At 38.9% G+C, this 19,206-nt stretch overlaps 1 protein-coding gene across 7 annotated transcripts in view; it reads left to right on the top strand.

The window, feature by feature from the left end:
* TRPM3 (transient receptor potential cation channel subfamily M member 3) overlaps positions 1-19,206 on the top strand; it is a 416,081-nt gene that overhangs the window by 330,116 nt on the left and 66,759 nt on the right. For all 7 annotated transcript variants that reach the window (XM_063180477.1, XM_063180478.1, XM_063180473.1 and 4 more), the window contains exons 9-10: positions 10,439-10,511; positions 17,456-17,556. In XM_063180477.1, the coding sequence (XP_063036547.1) occupies positions 10,439-10,511; positions 17,456-17,556 (174 nt within the window). The remainder of the gene's footprint in view (positions 1-10,438; positions 10,512-17,455; positions 17,557-19,206) is intronic.

The raw sequence follows: 19,206 nt of genomic DNA, 5'->3' as shown, positions 1-19,206 counted from the left end.
CCACCTGACTTCTTTTTTGGTAAAGAACCAAGAACCAAGACCATATTTTTTGCTTTCAGCTGCCAAAAAGCCAGATGAAACTAGTTGAAGCTAACTTAGCTAGTCATTGACTCCACAGAGAGCAAAAATTTAATGCTAGGGTTTTTTTTCATTTCAGTAACTCAGAGAACAACTTTCACCAAAAAACGAGCTATATTTAAAAAAAAAAAAAAAACAAAAAAAAAAACGAAAAAACCACAAAGCAACCCAAAAAGCCCCCCCTCCAAAAAAAAAAAAAAAAAAAAAAACCAAAAAAAAAAAAAAAACCAACAACAACAAAGGCAGCTGTTGTACTACACTGAACCCTGGAAAAGCATTTGATCATACCATCTGCTTCCCAGCTACTGTCAGATGAGGCAGGGCATCTGCTAATAGAAACTACAAAAATGTCAGACCTACCACAGAAGCAGAAGTGTACAATTTATTGGGTCCATCCTCAACTTCTGCTGCGCCATCCTCACATCTGGAACATGCAAAGACCAGTATTCCTTTTGTGGCTTATATTCAGTAAGCTTATATTCACTTATTTGGTGCATACAGTGAAGTCATCTCATAGATACTATAGAAACTTACTACCCATCTCTTTACTTCCTATCTTCCTACATATTTTGTGGTTAAAAATGCAGCTACAGAAATAAAATTTAGAATGTTTCTTTTCTCTCTAAAAATGTAAGCTTCTGAAAATATCCTTGACCCCATTTACACTATTAACAGGGACACTGGGAAATACACACTGAATTGTTATACAGCTCTGTAAATTTTATGGATAAGGAAAGTGAAGGCAAAGCAGTACTTGGTGGCACAGCAAAATTCCATGTTAGATAATATAAACCAGTTTTTGCAATCGGGGAATTGGAAGGGTTCCATGCAGTTTATATATTCCATGATAATGTTCAGAAACCTTTATTTCTGCCAGGATCTGTTGTGTCTGGGAAATCATAATTTCTTTTATCTTTCTTAGAAAATAAAATTATCCTTTCTGTGGCTTCACATGGGGCACAAAAACTCATTCATTAGTGCTATAATATCTCAGCCAGAGATGAGGAGCTCACTGTATGAGATGCAGGGTTTCTGTAGATAAAGCAGGAACTGTAAATTTACCATCCTGCAGGAATATCTCGCACTATGTAAACTGCCTTTTCCAGGTATTGCCTGTTTAGTCTCACCAGCAAACCAGCTGAGAAACTAATGGCTTGTGGCTGTTTTTGTTGCTTGGTCTCTGCGTGTTGTCATGACACTGTCACCCTCAGTACAGAATAGCCATGTCTGCATCATCCGTAGCAAAGCATCCAGGCATCCATGTCTCATCAGTCTGTTTGAAAACTGTTGCAAAGGAAAAGTAGAAACTGAAGTTTAACATGGAGCAACAGTCCCCAGCATCAATATTGTTGCCACCCAATCAACTCACAGAACTTCCTTCTAAGGTCAGCATTTTCAGTTCAGAAGACATATGAGTGCATGTAAGACTTGCAGGCAATATTTTTATGGCCATGACTTGCATTACACAAATTTTTCAGGATATGCATCAATGGGAATAACCAAACTGAATTCTCGTTTTCCTAGAGTAACAGAATATCCATCTCAGTGATGAACTTTCTCCATAACTTGGGATTTTTATGTTTCAGAAGAATATCTGTTATGTCAGTGCCTTGCCATTACCTCCAAGAACTCTCTCTATAGTAGAAGAGTTGCAGGAAGTGAGCTACATTACACTTCCACATTTCTGGTCTGAAACAGGGTAATGGCAGACCTTGGATTATATGAATGTGTGAATAAAGATGTCTATCTCAGCAGTTAAAACAATTACTCTCTTTTGCCTGATCCTAACAAGTTTCTGCTAAGTTGACATGAAATCACATCTCTGCTTAAGTTCACAGTCTGTGATGTGCACAGCCCAGAGTTTTATAGGACAGTGTCTGGCTTGTATTAGCCAGCTTATATGTTTTGTGATCTACAATTTATATTTACTTATCAATCTACAACTTTAACCACAGGGACTGTTAATTCAGGCAGTGAAATGTCCTAATGTACCAGTGTGAAACCTGTTGTGTAGGGGAAAAGAAACAGGATTACTACCAAAACATTTTTGGTCATTTATTCCACTGGAAAATATGCATATTCTACTCCAAAATCTTGATAGTACTGTAAGACTTAAACAGTATGTGCGCATCTTTTTTTCTTTTTTTTTTAATGGAGCAGAGCAGTGAGATTTACATAACCTGTTCTCTCAGTCATTAAGGCTGTCTCAGATGCCTAGTCTGGAAGGAAAGGTACCAGGTACAGGGAAAGCCAGACATTTACAGTAACTTACATCAATTGATGGCTCAATTGCAGAATTGCTGGCTTTCTTATAAGCACTGATTATGTTGCTTGTTCCCTGCTTTTTACTAGACATTGAGTCTATGAAAACTCAAATTAAAACATGAACTGTTGCAGTGCTCGCACAATGAAGGAGAGGTAAAATTTTTTAAATTTTTCAACCAACATTCAAACCTCTCCCCTCATATTTCCTCATTTGGAATTCTTTTTCATATTCCTCAAAATAACAAACTACTAAAGTTACGTTTTCCCTAAACACAATTCCCTCTAATCTTTCTGTCCCTGAATTTTCTCTTACTTGGCCATCCCTCTTCTTCTGCAGTATGACCCATTGACTCACCTCCTCACTTTGATCTTTGAAATGCCTCCTCTTCAAACAGTTTTTCCCCTGTGTTAAAAAGTATTATTCCTTCCAAGAAAAAGGGAAATGCTTTCCCATCTTACCTGAACGATTTTGACAATTTAGATAACTGACCTTCTTTAATGTTTTGTTTTATCAAACTCTCATTTTTATTTTCAGTGTAATTTTCTGCTGAAATATTTAAGTAGGCCTGGCCTAGCTAAATTATGAATGTCAACATATACTCTGGAAGCAATTGTCTGTTTAGCCAAACCAAACTGTGTTCTAAAAGAGGAGACTTTCAGGTTGCACTCACAATTGCATCTGTGTTATTTTTAGAAAAGGGAGAGGTTTTATTCTTATATAACTGAGATGCATAAAAAAAGTTTATATGTCAGAGGTGATATTTATATTTCAGAGGTGAAATTTATAAACACTAAAAGATCTTCTGAAGGTAACTAAAAAAGAGCACTTTAAATATATTTTAAATCACCATATAATTTCTCCTGATGTCATAATGAAATGATGATGAGAAAAAAATTACATCTCTAAAAGCATGAATAATTTGCAGCATTCTTCGAGTGCTAAGTTTGTAAAGTGAGCACACTTGGTGCTTTCTTTGCTCTCATCACTGCTGTCCTGTATTTTTTCCTTCATCTTCAGCTATCCATTGTCTAGTCAGCAGGTACAGTGAATTTGAGGTTTAAAAAATTATTTTTCTCCTTCATCTCTTGTCTCTTTCATGACACAGAGTAAAACATCTTTCTGTACAATTGTGCACATCAGTCTCCCTCTCCAAACAAATATATGCTAAAAATCTGACCATATTTCAGCTCTCCATACTCTGAAGTGGTCAAGGTTTACCATACTGTAAAAAAAAATTTCACATGTTATAAAATAAATACAAATGCAGACTTGTGCTACATAGCTATTCCAATTTAATCCTGGCACCTTACAATTACCTCAAGCAGAATAAGCTCTTTCATTTCTGTGGAATTTTCAGAGAGACTTATTTTTTGGCTAGTAAAGGCATGAAAAGAGGAACTGAATATGCTGATACTTTGAAAGAATATTTATGATCTGTCATTCATTTTACCAGACACTGCTTTAGACTATTTCAGAACAGTTTTTACACTCAGTACCATCCTATGGCCTGGGAAATTTACAGTTGATGAGTGTTATCTGTTGCTCTTGCTTCTCATTCTAGGAGTAAAATCAACTTTGCTTATGTGGATTACAAACTTGTACATACTGTCCAATGCATAGCAGTTCATATTGATGAAAGCTAATCATTTATATATTCACCTAGGCCGGAATATGGCAAGCTGTGACACAGTTATGATGGCTTAGGGAGCATTCTTTAAAGCAAAACAAAACTTTGTGTTTTACTACTTACTAATCTGGACGTTGGTTTTCCAGACACAGTCTGGAAAGTCTGTTTGATAGTCACTGCTCTCAAGTGAAATGCTGTTACCTGACTTTGCCTTTAGGAGCTCAATGCAATGTCAGCATGAAGGCAGAAAAAATTAAAAAATTAATGAAACACATAAGACTAAACTGACCCTGCTGAGCCAGAAACTATGTACAAGAAAAGAAAAGGAAAGAAAAAGTAATCAAACAAGGATGGAACAGATTATAAACAGAGCAAAGCAGTTTTAAAATAAGTGCTTTTGATAGAGTCCAAGGTTAGATAATACTTTCCTTCTACTTCCCCCCAGCACCTCTCCAGCCTCCTCCCACCTTGCATTCTATCCAGCTGCTCTTCTTTACTCCATCTTCTTGGTTTTTACTTGCTTTCTACCTACCCTGCCTGAAAATTAGGTTTCTGCCCTGCTGGACTGTAATTATTGTTGGCAACTTTCACAGTGTGCTGTAATCCTGCTTGCAAAGGCTCCGTTTTGGCTCAGTGATTTCCAGCCACGTTTTCCTAGGCAGAATGAGGATGCAGTATAGTTTAGTTTATTTTCCAGGAAGTTAATCCTGTTCACATTAAAATACTTTAGTAAAATCTACAATGCGGTAGAACCTTCTCAGCTTTTGGTCACTGGATTTGTTTGTTTGTTTGTGGTTTGTTGGTTTGTGGTCTGTTGATTTGTGGGGGGAGTCTTAGGGGGGGGGGGGGCAGGGGACCATGTGTGTCTTCCTTAAGGGCAAATCTCTTGCATTTTACTCAGGCAGGTTTTGTGGAGGGAAATGAGAAGTAGTTTCTTATAGCAAAAGTTTGACTGTCAGGTTCCAAGCACCTCCACCTGGATGGAGTCCAGCTGCTCCAGCTTTGAAAGTATCTGCTACCGTATTTTGCAAGGACATCACTGTGGGCACACCAAAAGAATTCAAGACATTTAGCAAGAATCCAGTTGCCTATCAACTGCTTTGCAGCTTTTTGGGAAACCTCTACTGATGATTCATTTGCCTGTTTCAGGTATGCCTTTCTGGAGATCTATCTCTTCAGTGCAGTGCAATAAAATTTTGGTTTTGTAAGGAATGGTAACCCCGGCTTCTGATGTATTTGCAAAGAAAAAAGAAAAATACTTTTTCTAAAAAAATGTTTTCTGTTGAAAATCACAGTTTCTCACTGAGATGACTCAGAAAATTACCTGAAAAGGCTGTTTCAAGCCTATAAATAGTGTGAACGCTGCAGAAAGAAAGGAGGAAATAGGAAAAAGACCATCCCCAAATTACCCGATGGGGTGGCAGAGGAGCAGGAAAAAAAATGTTATTTTAAAATCATTGAGTTTAACACCAACAATTGAAAATACCAGCTACACAGAGGTAATAATCTGGATCCAAATCACTATGGGAAAAAAGGAGTACTTGATTTTAGGGTTTCTTTTCTTCTTTGGATGTAAATTGGTTTTTGGCTCAAAAGAATAGTGGGGTGTGGAGGGGTGAGGTAAATGGTAAATGGAAACAGCAGGGTAGGCTAAATGGTAGTTCTACTTTCTAACACTCTTTCGTTATGTTCCTATGAGAAATAGGGAATGTTTTCATAGATACAATGTGAAACAGAGCAGCACAGACAAAATTTCTTTTAAAACTAATCTTCCCTTTTGCATAGCAATACAGAAGACTGTCTAGTGGTAGTTTGACTAAATCTGCAACTCTTACCCACTGATTTCCTTTTGGTACATGAGAAAGTCCTTGGCATATATTACTTTTAAATAGAGGGGATTTATTACTTTGTAGTGAAATGTCCTGGATTCCATATGCACACCTTCCTAGGTTGTTCTTCCTTCTGTATTTTTTTCTTCTAAAGTTGTCCAGAGGGTAAAACTCAACAGGCTTAAAGGGTCTGCAGTAGATAGGTGCTCTTAGGCACTGTCTCTTCTCTGAAGGAAGAAAGGCTTTTCTTTTTCTTAGCAATGAGCTATTAAATAGGTTTCTAAGGCTTTAATTTTCTGTTATTTTGGCATCTACCATGGTGGAAGACACTCATCCAAGAAAGAGGTAGCTGGGAATAGAGCTTACTGACTGAGATATTTTCCTTTAGCACAGCATGTTTTGTAGTGCAGAAGCATCTGTACCCCATTTTAACAGGATCCAGCCAATGTCCCCAGTGTGTTCCTTATCAGTTCTTTGCAGAGATTCACCCACCAATGTACTTGTAAGTTGCATTGGCAGGTTGTGGCATACATCTTGGAGTTGACCACATTGGAAACCTAAAATTGTTACCTGTGAACTCAGGTGAAAGAAGACACCAGAACAAGAGGTCTCCAGCAAAACAGATGGGTTTTTTTAAGACCTAAAGATATTGGACATTTCTAAATGCAAATTCTGCATAAGTACTTTAGGACGTGTCTGCATTTCCTCTTGCCTCTGACTACAGAAATTAAAGGCTGCTACAAGTATTTTAAACCTTCCATACCTGCAGAAAAATGTCTTTTATCAACCCATCAATATCTGGCACCAGGTAAAAAATCTCTCAGTGTCAAGCAATACCAGTGAGAGGTATCTATGCTGAAGGAGAGGTGGATACCACCCAGCCAGCTGCTGTGGATGGATAGCTCAAACAGCCCTGTGTCTGCAGATATCTGTAGTGCAAAGTGGTTGATATGTTATCAGATTTTCTGCTGTGCTCTGCTTTTCAGCTGAGGCTCCAGCCAGAGTGTTTATTTGGAGCTGGTTCTGTGTTCTCACTGACAGCCTCACACAATAGGGTTACCCTCAATTTCTTCTTCTTACTGAGTATCTGCCTGGACAAAAGTTCAGTTGCCTTTAACAGTAGGAGTGCCTCTGCCACAGAGAGCAAGCAGCTATGGATTGTGACAGTAAATCTAAACCATAAGAAGAGGCTGGACATATTTGTTTACTGCCTCTGTGAATGCAGAACATACAGAAATCCACAGCGCCAGCTGAGTCTTTGAGATCCTAAACACAGAGCATTTTGAAATTAAGTTAGCATTTGGTTGAGAGCCAGCTGAACATGAGCCAGCAGTTTGCCTAGGTGGCCAATAAGGTCAGTGGCATCCTGGCTTGTGTGGCCAGCAGGACCAGGGCAGTGACTGTCCCCCTGTGCTCAGCCTGAGGTGAGAGTCACTCCCTGAGGCCTCACCTCGAGCCCTGTGTTTGATTTTGGGTCTGAGTTGTGTCAGGGGAGGTTCAGGCTGAATATTAGAAGAAGGTTCTTCACTGAGAGAGTGTTTGGGCACTGGAACAGGCTCCCCAGGAAAGGGGTCCCAGTACTAAACCTGACAGAGTTCAAGGAGCATTTGGACAATACCCTCAGGTACATGGGTTGACTCTTGGGGCATCCTGTGCAGGGCCAGGAGTTGGACTCAATGATCCTTGTGGATCCCTTCCAACTCAGGACATTCTGCGTTTCTGTGATAATGTGAGGTGCTGAGTCATGTCCAGACAAAGGCAGCAAAGCTGGGGAAGGGTCTGGAATACAAATCTAATCAGGACCAGCTGGGGGAGCTGAAGGTGTTTAGCCTGGCACAAAGGAGCCTTATCACTCTCTAGAACTCCCTAAAAGTTGGTTGTGGTGAGGCAGGGATCAGTTTCTTCTCCCAGATGGGAGATGCAGGTTTGGATTGGATGTTAGGAAACAAATCTTCACTGAAAGGCTTGTCAAACCAGGAAAATGGTTGAGTCACCATTACTGGAGGTATTTAAAAGATGAGTTGATGTAGCCCATGGTTTACCAGTGGACTTGACAGTGCTGTGTTAACAGTTTAACTGGATGATCTTAGACGTCTTTTCCAAACTAAAAATCCTATGATTATGTGACTGTATGAAGTATCATATTTTTCCTTGATTCTGTCTGAAATTCTAGTTCAATATCAGACATGACCCCAAAATTATAATTCTAATGTCAGGTCTGAGCAATCTTTCCGTTTCCATCTTTTTTTTCCCCAATTATTTGTCTTCTCTATTTTGCTACTTGAATTATGCTAGGCCTCTTAAAAAATAATAATGCAACAGTTGATGTGGAAGAACAGCCATTTTATTCTAATGTAACTAATTTACATATTTCCATTTTATTTTTAATACAGCAACACTTCATTCTTCTAATGGGTTTATTTTTCTGATGCATGCAGAGAAGAGGGTTGAACAAGAAATTGGAAGTTTAAGGTTATATGTGGTCCAATGTCAGAAAAATACTTTCTTTAATTTTCCTGTGGTGATAAGCTGTTCAGCGCTTGCAATTTATATGATTACTTTTTATTAAGTTGGGAGTTCACCGATCATGTGTTTAGCTTGAGATGTTGTTTGTTCCTCCTCCAAGCTGTTATCCATTATATTCAGTCCCCAATGTGCAGACTGCTTCTCCTGATGCCTGAAGACAGAGAAGGACATTTTGCCATTTCGTGCTACCTCCAAGTTTGTCATTTGTGGCAAGGGAAGTACATCATAACCATGTAGAGCAGAGGGTCTGGTCTCATCAGCTCACGTACTGACTGTGTTTTGAGATGAGACATAGATAGAAATGTGTATTTCTATTCACATTACCTGTGGGCAGAGTGCCTGCATTGCCAGGAAAGCTTCATTGCCAGACATCATGGAAATAGAAAAAAAAATGGAAAATTATAATGAAACATTTCTTTAAAAGAATGTGATCAAACCCAGGATCAACTCTGATCAAATCCAGGCTCCTAGAAAGGTGGTTCATGTTTCATGCTTGTCAGTGTTCAAGAGTCATTTAGACAATGCCCTTAGTACCATGCTTTAACTTTTGGCCAGCTCTGCATCAGGCAGTTGGACTAGATCATTGTTGAGGGTCCTTTCCAACTGAAATAATCTATTTTGTTACTATTCTATTACTATTCAAATTCTGTCCTATTCTATTCCATTCTGAAGTTGTGATTTGGGGATAGACATCAAGTAGTTTGCCAGAAACATCTGTATATTCCAGAGAGAGAAAACACTTCATTAAAGTATCATTTATGCTTTGTATCAAGAGCACTGTGAAGGATCAAATCAAGTCTAACTTGGAAATAGTGTACTTTAGCTGGGGAGATTGCCTAACATAAGTAATGTCTTACATCAGCCAACTCAATTGACTAATTGAGCTAAGCCAGTTTCCTATTGCTTTATCCAGTTTGCTTTTAAGCCTCTAAGATGCTGTTCTACTGTCGCTGCTACCAAAGCCCCTGAAACTCTAGGATCAAATGAAGGCAGAATAGGTGTTAAAGGAGGGCTGCACTGGATTTCCTGGGATACACTCTACAGCACTTTTCAGCTGTGAGACTGGAGCTTATCACTGAAGTTTTGCCTTGTTCTTCAGACCTTGTATCTCTCCTTCTCCTGTGACAGTAGACAGTACTTAGTGCCCTGATGTTTGCTCAATATCAGATGCTGCTGCAGTTCAGTGCTGTAGGAGTAGGAATCTAGGAACACAGAAACAACAGATGTTGCTTAATATGAATATAAAAAATGCTTATGTAATTCCTAATTAAAGGTGTCACTTATTCTTAAAAAAAAAAGGAATTGAGGCAGTCCATACCAGCAAAAGAAAAAACAGACAAGTGCTCAGATCAAAATGATGGCATAGTTTTCATGGGTAAAGGCACAAGTTAAAAGCTGCAGTCTGTGTTGCTTGATAAGAAGCAGAGATTCAAAAAAAGATATTGCTATGGCAACAAAAGGAGCAAGGGGATTTACACTTCTGTATGTTTCAGTGCAGTCTTAACCAAGAGTGACTCTGGCAAGAAGGAACAGCTGCACATTCATTCTTGTAATTCATGGGTTATGAATCTCACCTCACTACCTCAGAGCCTATAACTTAGAGCTATAGGTCATTGACCATACATGGCTGAAGATGTTCCCAGACCTGTTAGAAGCATAATTCTTAGATTATTTATCAAAGGCTTTCCTGTATAAAATCTCAAGGTTGAATAGGTTTCTAATATCACTTGAAAATATTTATTCTATTCCATATGCTATCAATTAGGTCCACACTCATAGGACACCTAAATCTTTCTTGTAATCTGTTGAGAACATTAAGTCTAATGTCACTCTAATACAGGAACATTCCTTCATCTCTAGTTTCACCCTGTAAGTGTCACTGAGTGGTTTTTTTCCATATGAAGATTAATACAATTTCTATCTTCCCAAATTTTATGTCACAAAATATACTGTGTGTTAATCCAATTTAATTAGCTTCTCATAAAGCAAATAAAGTAAGATTATCTCATAGACATCAGGACATTTTAAGATTCAAATCACGCTGCCCTAATTTAAGTTGCTTTTTTTTAATTACCCTCATTTCAATAATGGTATTGTCTATTAATATTGCAGATCACAGTTTTTCGAATGGGATCAGAAGGACACCAGGATATTGATTTAGCTATCCTGACAGCACTACTAAAAGGTAACAGAGTTGAGTGAATCTATATCAATCCATTTTGTGTCTCTGGTGTCCTGAAACCTGCATTTATTGACATATCTATCAAGATGATAAATCTATACTGTGAAACTGAAGTATGCTTCTTGCTCTAATTGCTTTATACAAACCCAACTCTTTCTTCAATGTTTAAACAGCTACTGTTTTTCCTTTCTGAATTTTTGTTCTCCACAATCACTGATGTGTCACAAGAAATATCAGTGGTGACCCCCAACACCAGTTACTTGAGAAGCTCAGTATTCATGAGAAGCCAAAGAACTCCTCAGATTCAGATTACCTTGGTAGCTAAAACATCCATTTAGTTAAAGGTGGCTCTATTGACAAAGTAAGGTGTTACCTGTAGTCATCCCTAGAAAGTCTGGAAGTAGTGTGAGGTTTCTTTCAGCCTCCCCTTGTAGATTTAAGAATGTAGCTATTGGGATGGTTGGGCTTTTAATCTTAAACCTGGCTGGTTGTTACATCTTTATAAGCCATTACATGTTACACTTCTGCTCTTAAAATGTTGACTTTAAATTTCCTATTGCTACAGTTCATTATAGACCCTGATCTATATTAATTAAAAAATTAGTTCAAAACAAGAATCAAGAATTTCATCTATAGCCAAATTTCTCTTTTGTCCCTTGGAAATAATATAATTGTAGATTTCATTTTTATCTTAAATGTAACTGAATCCTTCATTACCTTTAGTGTGAAGGTATTCTCTTCACATTTGTTCTTAAGACAATCCTTGAAAGTACTGCTCCTGTTTTCTATTAATAAGGCAAAGAATGTCTTAGAGTTGTGATTCCGCTTTTTCTAAATGTGTTTTCAAGATCTGTATCCCAACGTAGATCCCTGGAGTCTTCTGAAAACTGTCTCTTAGAAGCTGAAGTAAATAAGTCACATGCCTGTGAGGGATTGTTTTCTATTTGAAATGTTCTTTTGCAGTATTTACATGAGCAACTGTTTTAGTGGTTGCCATCTCAGTATATGAGCAGTCCTCCCTGGTCTGGAATATCCATTTTGCGAGTACTTAATTGGTGCTGTTGGCCTCTTAGTAAAATAAAATTTCCTTTTCTCTTGGTGTTAAGAGTGCAAGTGATCATAAGAAACTTTTATTAGCTCAGGAGGTGCCTGGATCTGTGTAAGTACTTTCGACATCTCCTTTCATGCTTGTCTGAGAACCTTGATTTGAAAATCTGCTGGTGGCAGAAACATTTGTTTCTTGCTCAAGAAAGAGCCAGAGGAACTAAGACTTACACCTCATCTTCCCTGCTCCTCTGGACTTTCTGATTATGAAGGTACTTAATGAAGATCAGATTCATCAGGCACCTCTGGTTCATGTAAGCCTCCTGATCACAAGGTGTTTATCAATATGTGCAAAGATGAGATCTGTTGTCTCAGCCAAGTCAGTTGCCCTATTCACACCATGTCTTTGTACAAGTGTTCTGGCCCACCTGGAAAGAAATACTGATTTTCTGAAAATATACCGCACTAGCCTGATGGATACTTGGGTTTTTCATCAAAGTCTAGGGTGGCAATCCTGAACCACTTGTCTATTGCTTTTTAATAAGCAATTTATTTATAATAGGTAAAATAAATGGATTTTTTTTTTATTTTGGAATTTTCATGACATTGAAATTTTCATGGCATTAGAGTTTCCACAGCATTGAAAACTTACTTCCTACAATTTATTTTCTCTAAAATTAAAGAAAAATAATAATTGTAATCAGTAAATTAAGAGATTTGAAGACTGAGTCTGAGTTATCTTGACATTCATAAATTTAAATTTAAGAATTCATCTCTTCCTACTCTCAAGTACTGTGTAAAAAAAAGGAGCAGAGCAGTGTATGAAACTGGTGAGTGATTACCAGTAACTTTTTTTCATTCAGTCTTCTTGATGAGGAAATTGCAGCTTTTGGTAGTGCAAGAGGAGCATATCAGCTAATGACTGTCCCACCCTTGCATGAGTGATTTGGTCATGGAGGAGTGGGACAAGGGTTTGGAAACACAAAATATCACTTCCTATTTGCTGTGTAAAGTTTGTGATGAGCTAATCTCTTTTTAAATCCACACCAGACACACTGCCAATTCAGGAGCTCTCCTGTACAGCGCATTCCACAAGCCCCAAACTCAGCACCACATATTATTTCTTTGTTTGTATTCACAAGTCTCTTGTTTAATCTTGTCAGCAAGATTCATCTTTCTTGGAAGTGATCTTCAATAAACTACAGAATGGCATCCAAACTGGTTATCAATTTACATTGCATGGATGTCACAACAGCATATGGTTTGCAAATTCTTTTTTTTTTTTCTAATGTTGAGAGACACAAATGTGGGAAGTAAATTTCCAAAGGCATGAGTTTATAGCAGGCAAGTTTATCAATACAGTTTAGCTGTTTGTGCTCTCTTAACTTGAGCAGTTGGAACTCACACCATAATGGATTTTGTCCTTTTGCAGCTGCTAGTGAAGCAGAAGGCATACGACAGGGAAGTTAAAGACAGCATATGGAGATGGTCTAAAAAAACTCTTGTTTTGAAGTGGCTTCAAAGATCCCAGTTCACGAAGCTGTTGCAATGTCTGGAGCAGACTAGTGCCAGCCCTGTTTCAGATGGTGCTCCAGAAGCCTCCCCAGTGCTACTGTGAGCACGGGGAAAGAGAGAGGTGCTGTGTGGTGTGTGCATACAGTGATATTACTGCCATGTACCTGCTGGGATAAACCATGCTAGGCTGCAGCAGAGCTGAAGTTCTGCATACTTTCCAGCCTGTGAGTAAGTCATGATTCATGCTCACTGAATAGCCATCATGTAGTATCAGATGGTTAAGGATAGTCTGCCAACCATGAAATCACAGAGACAAAAAGGTTTCAGAATTAGGTCAGCTATCTGGTTACTGCACTTGTAGCTGTTTTTGCTATCTGCTTTCATATTGTCAATTGGTTTCCTAATTGCCAGGATGGTTCTGTAGCAAATGCTGTGGAAAGGCAGCCTTTGCACTAGAGAGCTGCTGAAACAGGAGATAGCACTGGACCTGAAGAGACACAGAGCAAAAAGTTAATTTGTTTTTTCATTTTCCCTAATCTAGTTCTTTTCTTTAGATGTTGATTCAAAGAGGAGACTGACATGCTTAGGTGCACTGTGGAAATGGATATCCCACAACCATTTCTGTCTAGGTAGATGTTTCATGTAATTTCATCTTTCCAGATACCTGAGCACCAAGATCATAGGCTATTCCAGGAGAATCCTTTAGGGGTCTGTGTTGGTCACAGTAAACTTTAGCCAGTACATAAAAGCCTGTAATAATAAGTATATAAAAGCTCTTCAGTAATCCTGCAAGTGCACAGCACTCATTGTCTGATGTGTACCCTGGCTCCCCGAGGAGACAACGTTGAGTTTATAGTCCCTGGCTGTATCATAAAGGAGTTATTACATTTTCAGTCCAAAATATTGAGTAGACAATGTGACTTTTTAGCAAAAGAGTCTATGCAAGCACTGCTGGATGGCAGCCTAAGAACATAAAATTAACATCTACAGGAACTAACAGCTGTCCCAGCAGTCTATCTATATCCAGTGGTATCTATACCAAGATAAAACACTGCCAAAACAACATATTGCATCCCAACTGCAACTTTTCTTCTAGGAGCAGATGAAAGGAAGGGTCACACTGCAGATGTTGTCATAGTCTCAAAACATTCTTTTGAGGAACATACCTTAGAATCAGCCAGACACCAGAATACTGGGTAAATATTACAGAGACATTAGTCATATTACCCAAAACATTATTTAATGCAATAAGTATGATATGGTAATTAAAATAATACAATGCAATAGGTTGTTAACTCTACCTTATTTATTTCCCAGTTATCCTTTGGCTTTGATTTGGGCATGTTACAGTGACACTCATGAGTGACAGGCATCCCCAGAGAGGTCACATTTTGGATTCTTCCTGCTGACTCAAGTCCATATTCTATGGCACTAAATGCAGTCAAGGAAATGATTGAAAGTAGACTGTATCTTAAGAAGGCCATCTCATGTTTTTTTCTGGGGAGTTTTTCTTGTATGACTGGAATAATTCATACTTCTTAATCATGGGTAGAATTCCACCTAAAATAGCCTGAATACTTCCTTTTTCATGTGAGACAAAGGCCATCAGTTCTGTCCTAGAATAAAATAAATTAAAAGGCATCCACAGCCCTTATGCTGCTCTGTACAAACATTTATAGCTTTGATTTTCCTTCTCCTCTTAAGTAAAATCAGTGTGTCCCACATTCATCTGAAAACCCCTCAGAGAAGACAGGAAAGAGAAGGAAGCAAGGGCTTTCCAGCAAGAAACTGTACTGTGGAAGCACCTATCCAACCAAATGCACCAGAGCCCCAGGATGCACGTCCATAGACTACACCCTAACTGATGGGCTGCTTCAGACCTGGAGTACAGCATCCCCTTGAGAAGCCACACATTTCCTTCTACTGCCAGGTACCTGCAGTGCTCTGTGAGACAATTAACTCAAACACCACGGCACCAGGTGCTGAGAAGAGCATCAACTCTGGGACTGCACGTGCTCCAACAGGAAAACTTGGCCACTGCTGGCAGCCTTAAGCACAATGAAGGGAGATGGGAAGGACACAGGTTGGACCACAGCTTGCTTTCCCCTCTGCTCAGTATTTGGTGCAATCAGCATGCTCAAAGAAAACAATTTTGATGAATGGACGCCAGCCGTTCCTTCCTGTGATCAAATGCACCAGAAGACCCTCTGTTTATCTGCCAGCTGAATCTTTTCTAAAGCATGAAAAGGGCCAGGACTGCTAGGGTCAGTTGCCACAAGCTGGAGAGCACTCCCTGCTAGGGCTTAGAGGTTATTTACCTGGAGCCTCAGTGATGTAGCTTGACTTCTGCCTCAAGTGGGGGCAGTGTAAACAGCCCACTTCCCTCCCCAAGTCCATCTGATCCAAAATTATTTCTAACTAGATGAAACTAGATGAAACACCTCTGGCTACCCATATCATAGGCTATTGTAGGAAAATCAGGAACTGGAGCTCCCTCATCACATGTGTGAAATGTTTTCAGGCTGTGGGATCACCATCACTGCCCCCAGGTTTTAGAGTTCACCCATGTGTTTCCTCCATGGCTCCCCAAAAACCTTGACTAATCACCTGCTAAAGCTCTCACTTCTCCTACAGGCACATGATTGGGAAGGAGGAGATCTGATGAGAACATCTCTTGTTTGCTTCAGAAGGGGGGAGAACATTATTTGCTCTCTGTGTTTAACTTACACTATCATACTCACTGCAGTTTTTTTTTTTTTTTTCTGTTTTTATAAATAAATCTTGGGATGTTGAAATGTAGAGACATTTTTGCCTTTCCCAAAGGTAAATATTTTCTGTTCTTGAATGCTGCATATTGCTTGTGTAAGAAACTCCAAAAGTTTCAGATGTTTTTGGCATCCCCCCTGAGGTTTCTTGTGAGAGCTCTTGTCTGTGTTGCAGTACATAGAATGAGAAGTTGTGTCTTATGAAAAGGGGCATTCCTGATACATCTTAGCCACAGAAGTCACAGAATTATTTTTACTTTTTTTTACCTTCTTCATTTGTTTCAATTCTATTCTGTTCCTTCATTGTCTACCTTTTTATCAGAGCTCATTTCTGTATGAATGTGATTTGGATGATTCACTATTCACCATCTCCCAAACAATTACTGTAGGCATTGACAAGGAATTGGCTATATCAGCAGTAAACTGACCTCAAAGTTGAGAGTTATGAAATTAAATTATAGGCCAAGCTCCACAAAGTTTTTTATTAAGGTCTTCACAGAGAATTTCAGCAGGCAGCTTTTTGTTTTCATTGCCTCCAATTTCAGAGTCCACTTTCAACTGGAACAGTGTGTGGGTTTGAATAGTACTGAAATGGGGACACAAATGCTTTGAAGTAATGAAAAGCTTTTATTTCTCCTCACTCCATGATATCACTATAAGAATTAATAAGCACAAAATAACAGTAGAGGTATGAAGTCTTTAAAAAATAAGCCCTTATACAATCACCTAACCACTGCAACCAGATATGTAGTTAAAAGTCAAAGAGCCCTTTATTTATTTGGTTGATCAGTTCATTCAGGCCAGTTCTCCCTTTGACATTGAAGCACAAATGCTGTTTTATTATTACAAATTAGCTGAGAACTGTGAAATAAAAAAGCACAGCAGGACAGGAATGTCCCACCGTGTCCATTAAAACTGCAGGGAAAATCATACCCTCCCTTCCAAATACAAAGAGCTCCAAATCCATCTTATCATCTGCATGGTTTCTCATTTAATTTGGATGTATTATAGCTTGACACAAGCTTTATAGAATGCTTACTTACATGGATATTTCATATGTGAAGGGAAATTTGTCCCACCAGGATGCCTCAGTACAAACAGGGGAGAAACTCCTATGCCTCTTATCCAGATGGAATGTGTAAGATGCCAAAAAAATGCAGAACTACTGAAATCAATGATGTCTGTATGAGTTGAATCTGCTTGTAATTGCTAGAGGCGTGTATGTTTTTGTGTGTGTGTGTGTGTGTGTGTGTGCACGTTCATGTGATACATGTGGGGGTGTGTGTATTCCTGCAGTTCCATCTGTATCCTGGCTTGCTCTCTTGCTCACATTCAGTAGGAGGGAAACCAAAAATTGCCTCAGGAAATATGAGGAAATATTTAATGTATGTAAGACAATCTGAGAACTAGAGATGCAGATTTGAAAACGGATTTTTTTTTTTTTTTTTTTTTTTTACAGGTGCAGTGGAAGGTTTGGTTTTGTTTTAATATGAGATCAGTTGCAGAAATCACATGGACGTCTGTGAGACTCTTCACAAAGAGGAGTTACCAGGGCATACTGAGCCTAATGTCTTGTTTCTTTTTTCTCCTGCTCCCCTCCTGCTCCCCTGTCTGTGTGCACAGGAGCGAACGCATCTGCTCCCGACCAGCTGAGCCTAGCGCTAGCCTGGAACAGAGTGGACATCGCCCGCAGCCAGATCTTTATTTATGGGCAGCAGTGGCCGGTACCGTACATATATGTACAACATCTTCTGTTAGAAACACTTTGCACCCTACAGAGTATTAAATCCATTCTGTTTGCAGTGGTGGTTTTAGTGTGGTTTGAAATACTCTGGGTCCTGCCAAGCTCACGGTTCCCAGGCACAGGAGCCGAAGGCAGGCACTGTTGCAGAGAGGTTAATGTGTTCTGTTGTCCAAGGAAATGGTGACATCTAGCGATGCCTTAACAGTAGAACACCGTACCTCTGAAAAAAAGGGAAGTACCAGAGTTATGCTACCCAACATGATTCTGCGAGCTGAGGAAAACGAGTATACAGCCATATTTTAGTGCTAGACTACAAATTCAAGGAAAGTCAAAACTTCTTTTTTCTCTTCAAGCAGCACGCTTTTATATGCAAATACTGAATTTGAGGTGAAGGTTTGACATAAAAGACACCATACAAATGTTGGAGGTCAGGTAGACTGCAGGAGCTGGTCAGCAGTGTCACCAGGAATGGGCTGTGGCTCCAGACCTCTGGTGGTGTTAATTCTGCTCCCACTGCTGCTATGCATCGATCTGCCTGCTCTACATCTGCACCATCCTGTGCTCCAGCTCCTCGCTGGCTAATACCATTCTCTGGGAGCACCAGGGGTGTGGATTCTCTTCAGGAGAGTGTAAATAGAGGAGTTATTGAATACTGTGTCAGGCAGAGGAGGAAGAGTCAACTCCTTGACTGTGCTACAGCTTTTAAAGGTCAGAAGTCACACAGAAAAAAAAAAAAAAAAAAAAAAAAAAGGAAGGTCTACATCCTTACCTGTATCTCCTTAAAGTCCAACTTATTCAGTCAGGAGTTTCAACTGGACCAGATTACTCACTGCTGTGACACTTGTTTCATCACTGTCATTAAAATTTCACATGCTATCATTACATGAGCATTTACAATTCCCCGTGGAAAAATTATAACAATGGGAAAAACTTCTGTTTAAGTATCCTTGCTTTAAATGTAGCTTTCTACAGCTTGCTACCCCTAAAAGCTAGTAAAAAATCCTTGCTTTTTCAGTCATGGAGTGAGCAGGACTATTTATTTTGTCTTTGATATTGGGCATAAGTACGTGTCAAAACACAGGAGGGATTATAATGGCATTGAACTGTCTTCATTGTTATCTCTTCATCACCACATCATAGCAAAAATCTTCAAACTACAAACATTTTGGAAGCTAAAAGCTGAAAGAATGAGATAATTTCTCATCCTTCTAATTCTGCCTGACCTCCAAGAGTTAAGAAGGAGAGGTTTTGTGTAAGAAGACCTCTTGCATTTGGGCCTTCAAAGGAATGCAAATTATGAAGCTATTTCTGTTTCCCAGGTATTCAAATTTCCCTGCGGTTCCATATCACAAACACAAGAAAACTCTAGAAAAGACAGAATTAAAGTGATTACTTGTGCACATAACAAGTGTATCTAATATAAATAAAATGTTTAACAGGGAAAGAAATAATTATAATAATGACATGGTGAAGGTAGAGATATGGTCTCCAGTTTACTGTATTCCAGTTCCTTTGTCCTAAACAATTTTTCCTAGAGTATTTTAACCAGCACTCCAATATTCCTTTTTGAAATGCAGCCCTGAATTAGAAAAATTGTTACAGATTAAAACCATGATTATCCCATTCCAAG

This window comes from Melospiza melodia, chromosome Z, assembly GCF_035770615.1.
Source record: "Melospiza melodia melodia isolate bMelMel2 chromosome Z, bMelMel2.pri, whole genome shotgun sequence".
Classification (NCBI taxonomy): domain Eukaryota; kingdom Metazoa; phylum Chordata; class Aves; order Passeriformes; family Passerellidae; genus Melospiza; species Melospiza melodia.
Note: the sequence above shows the minus strand (reverse complement) of the source record. Positions and strands in the feature narration are given on the sequence as shown.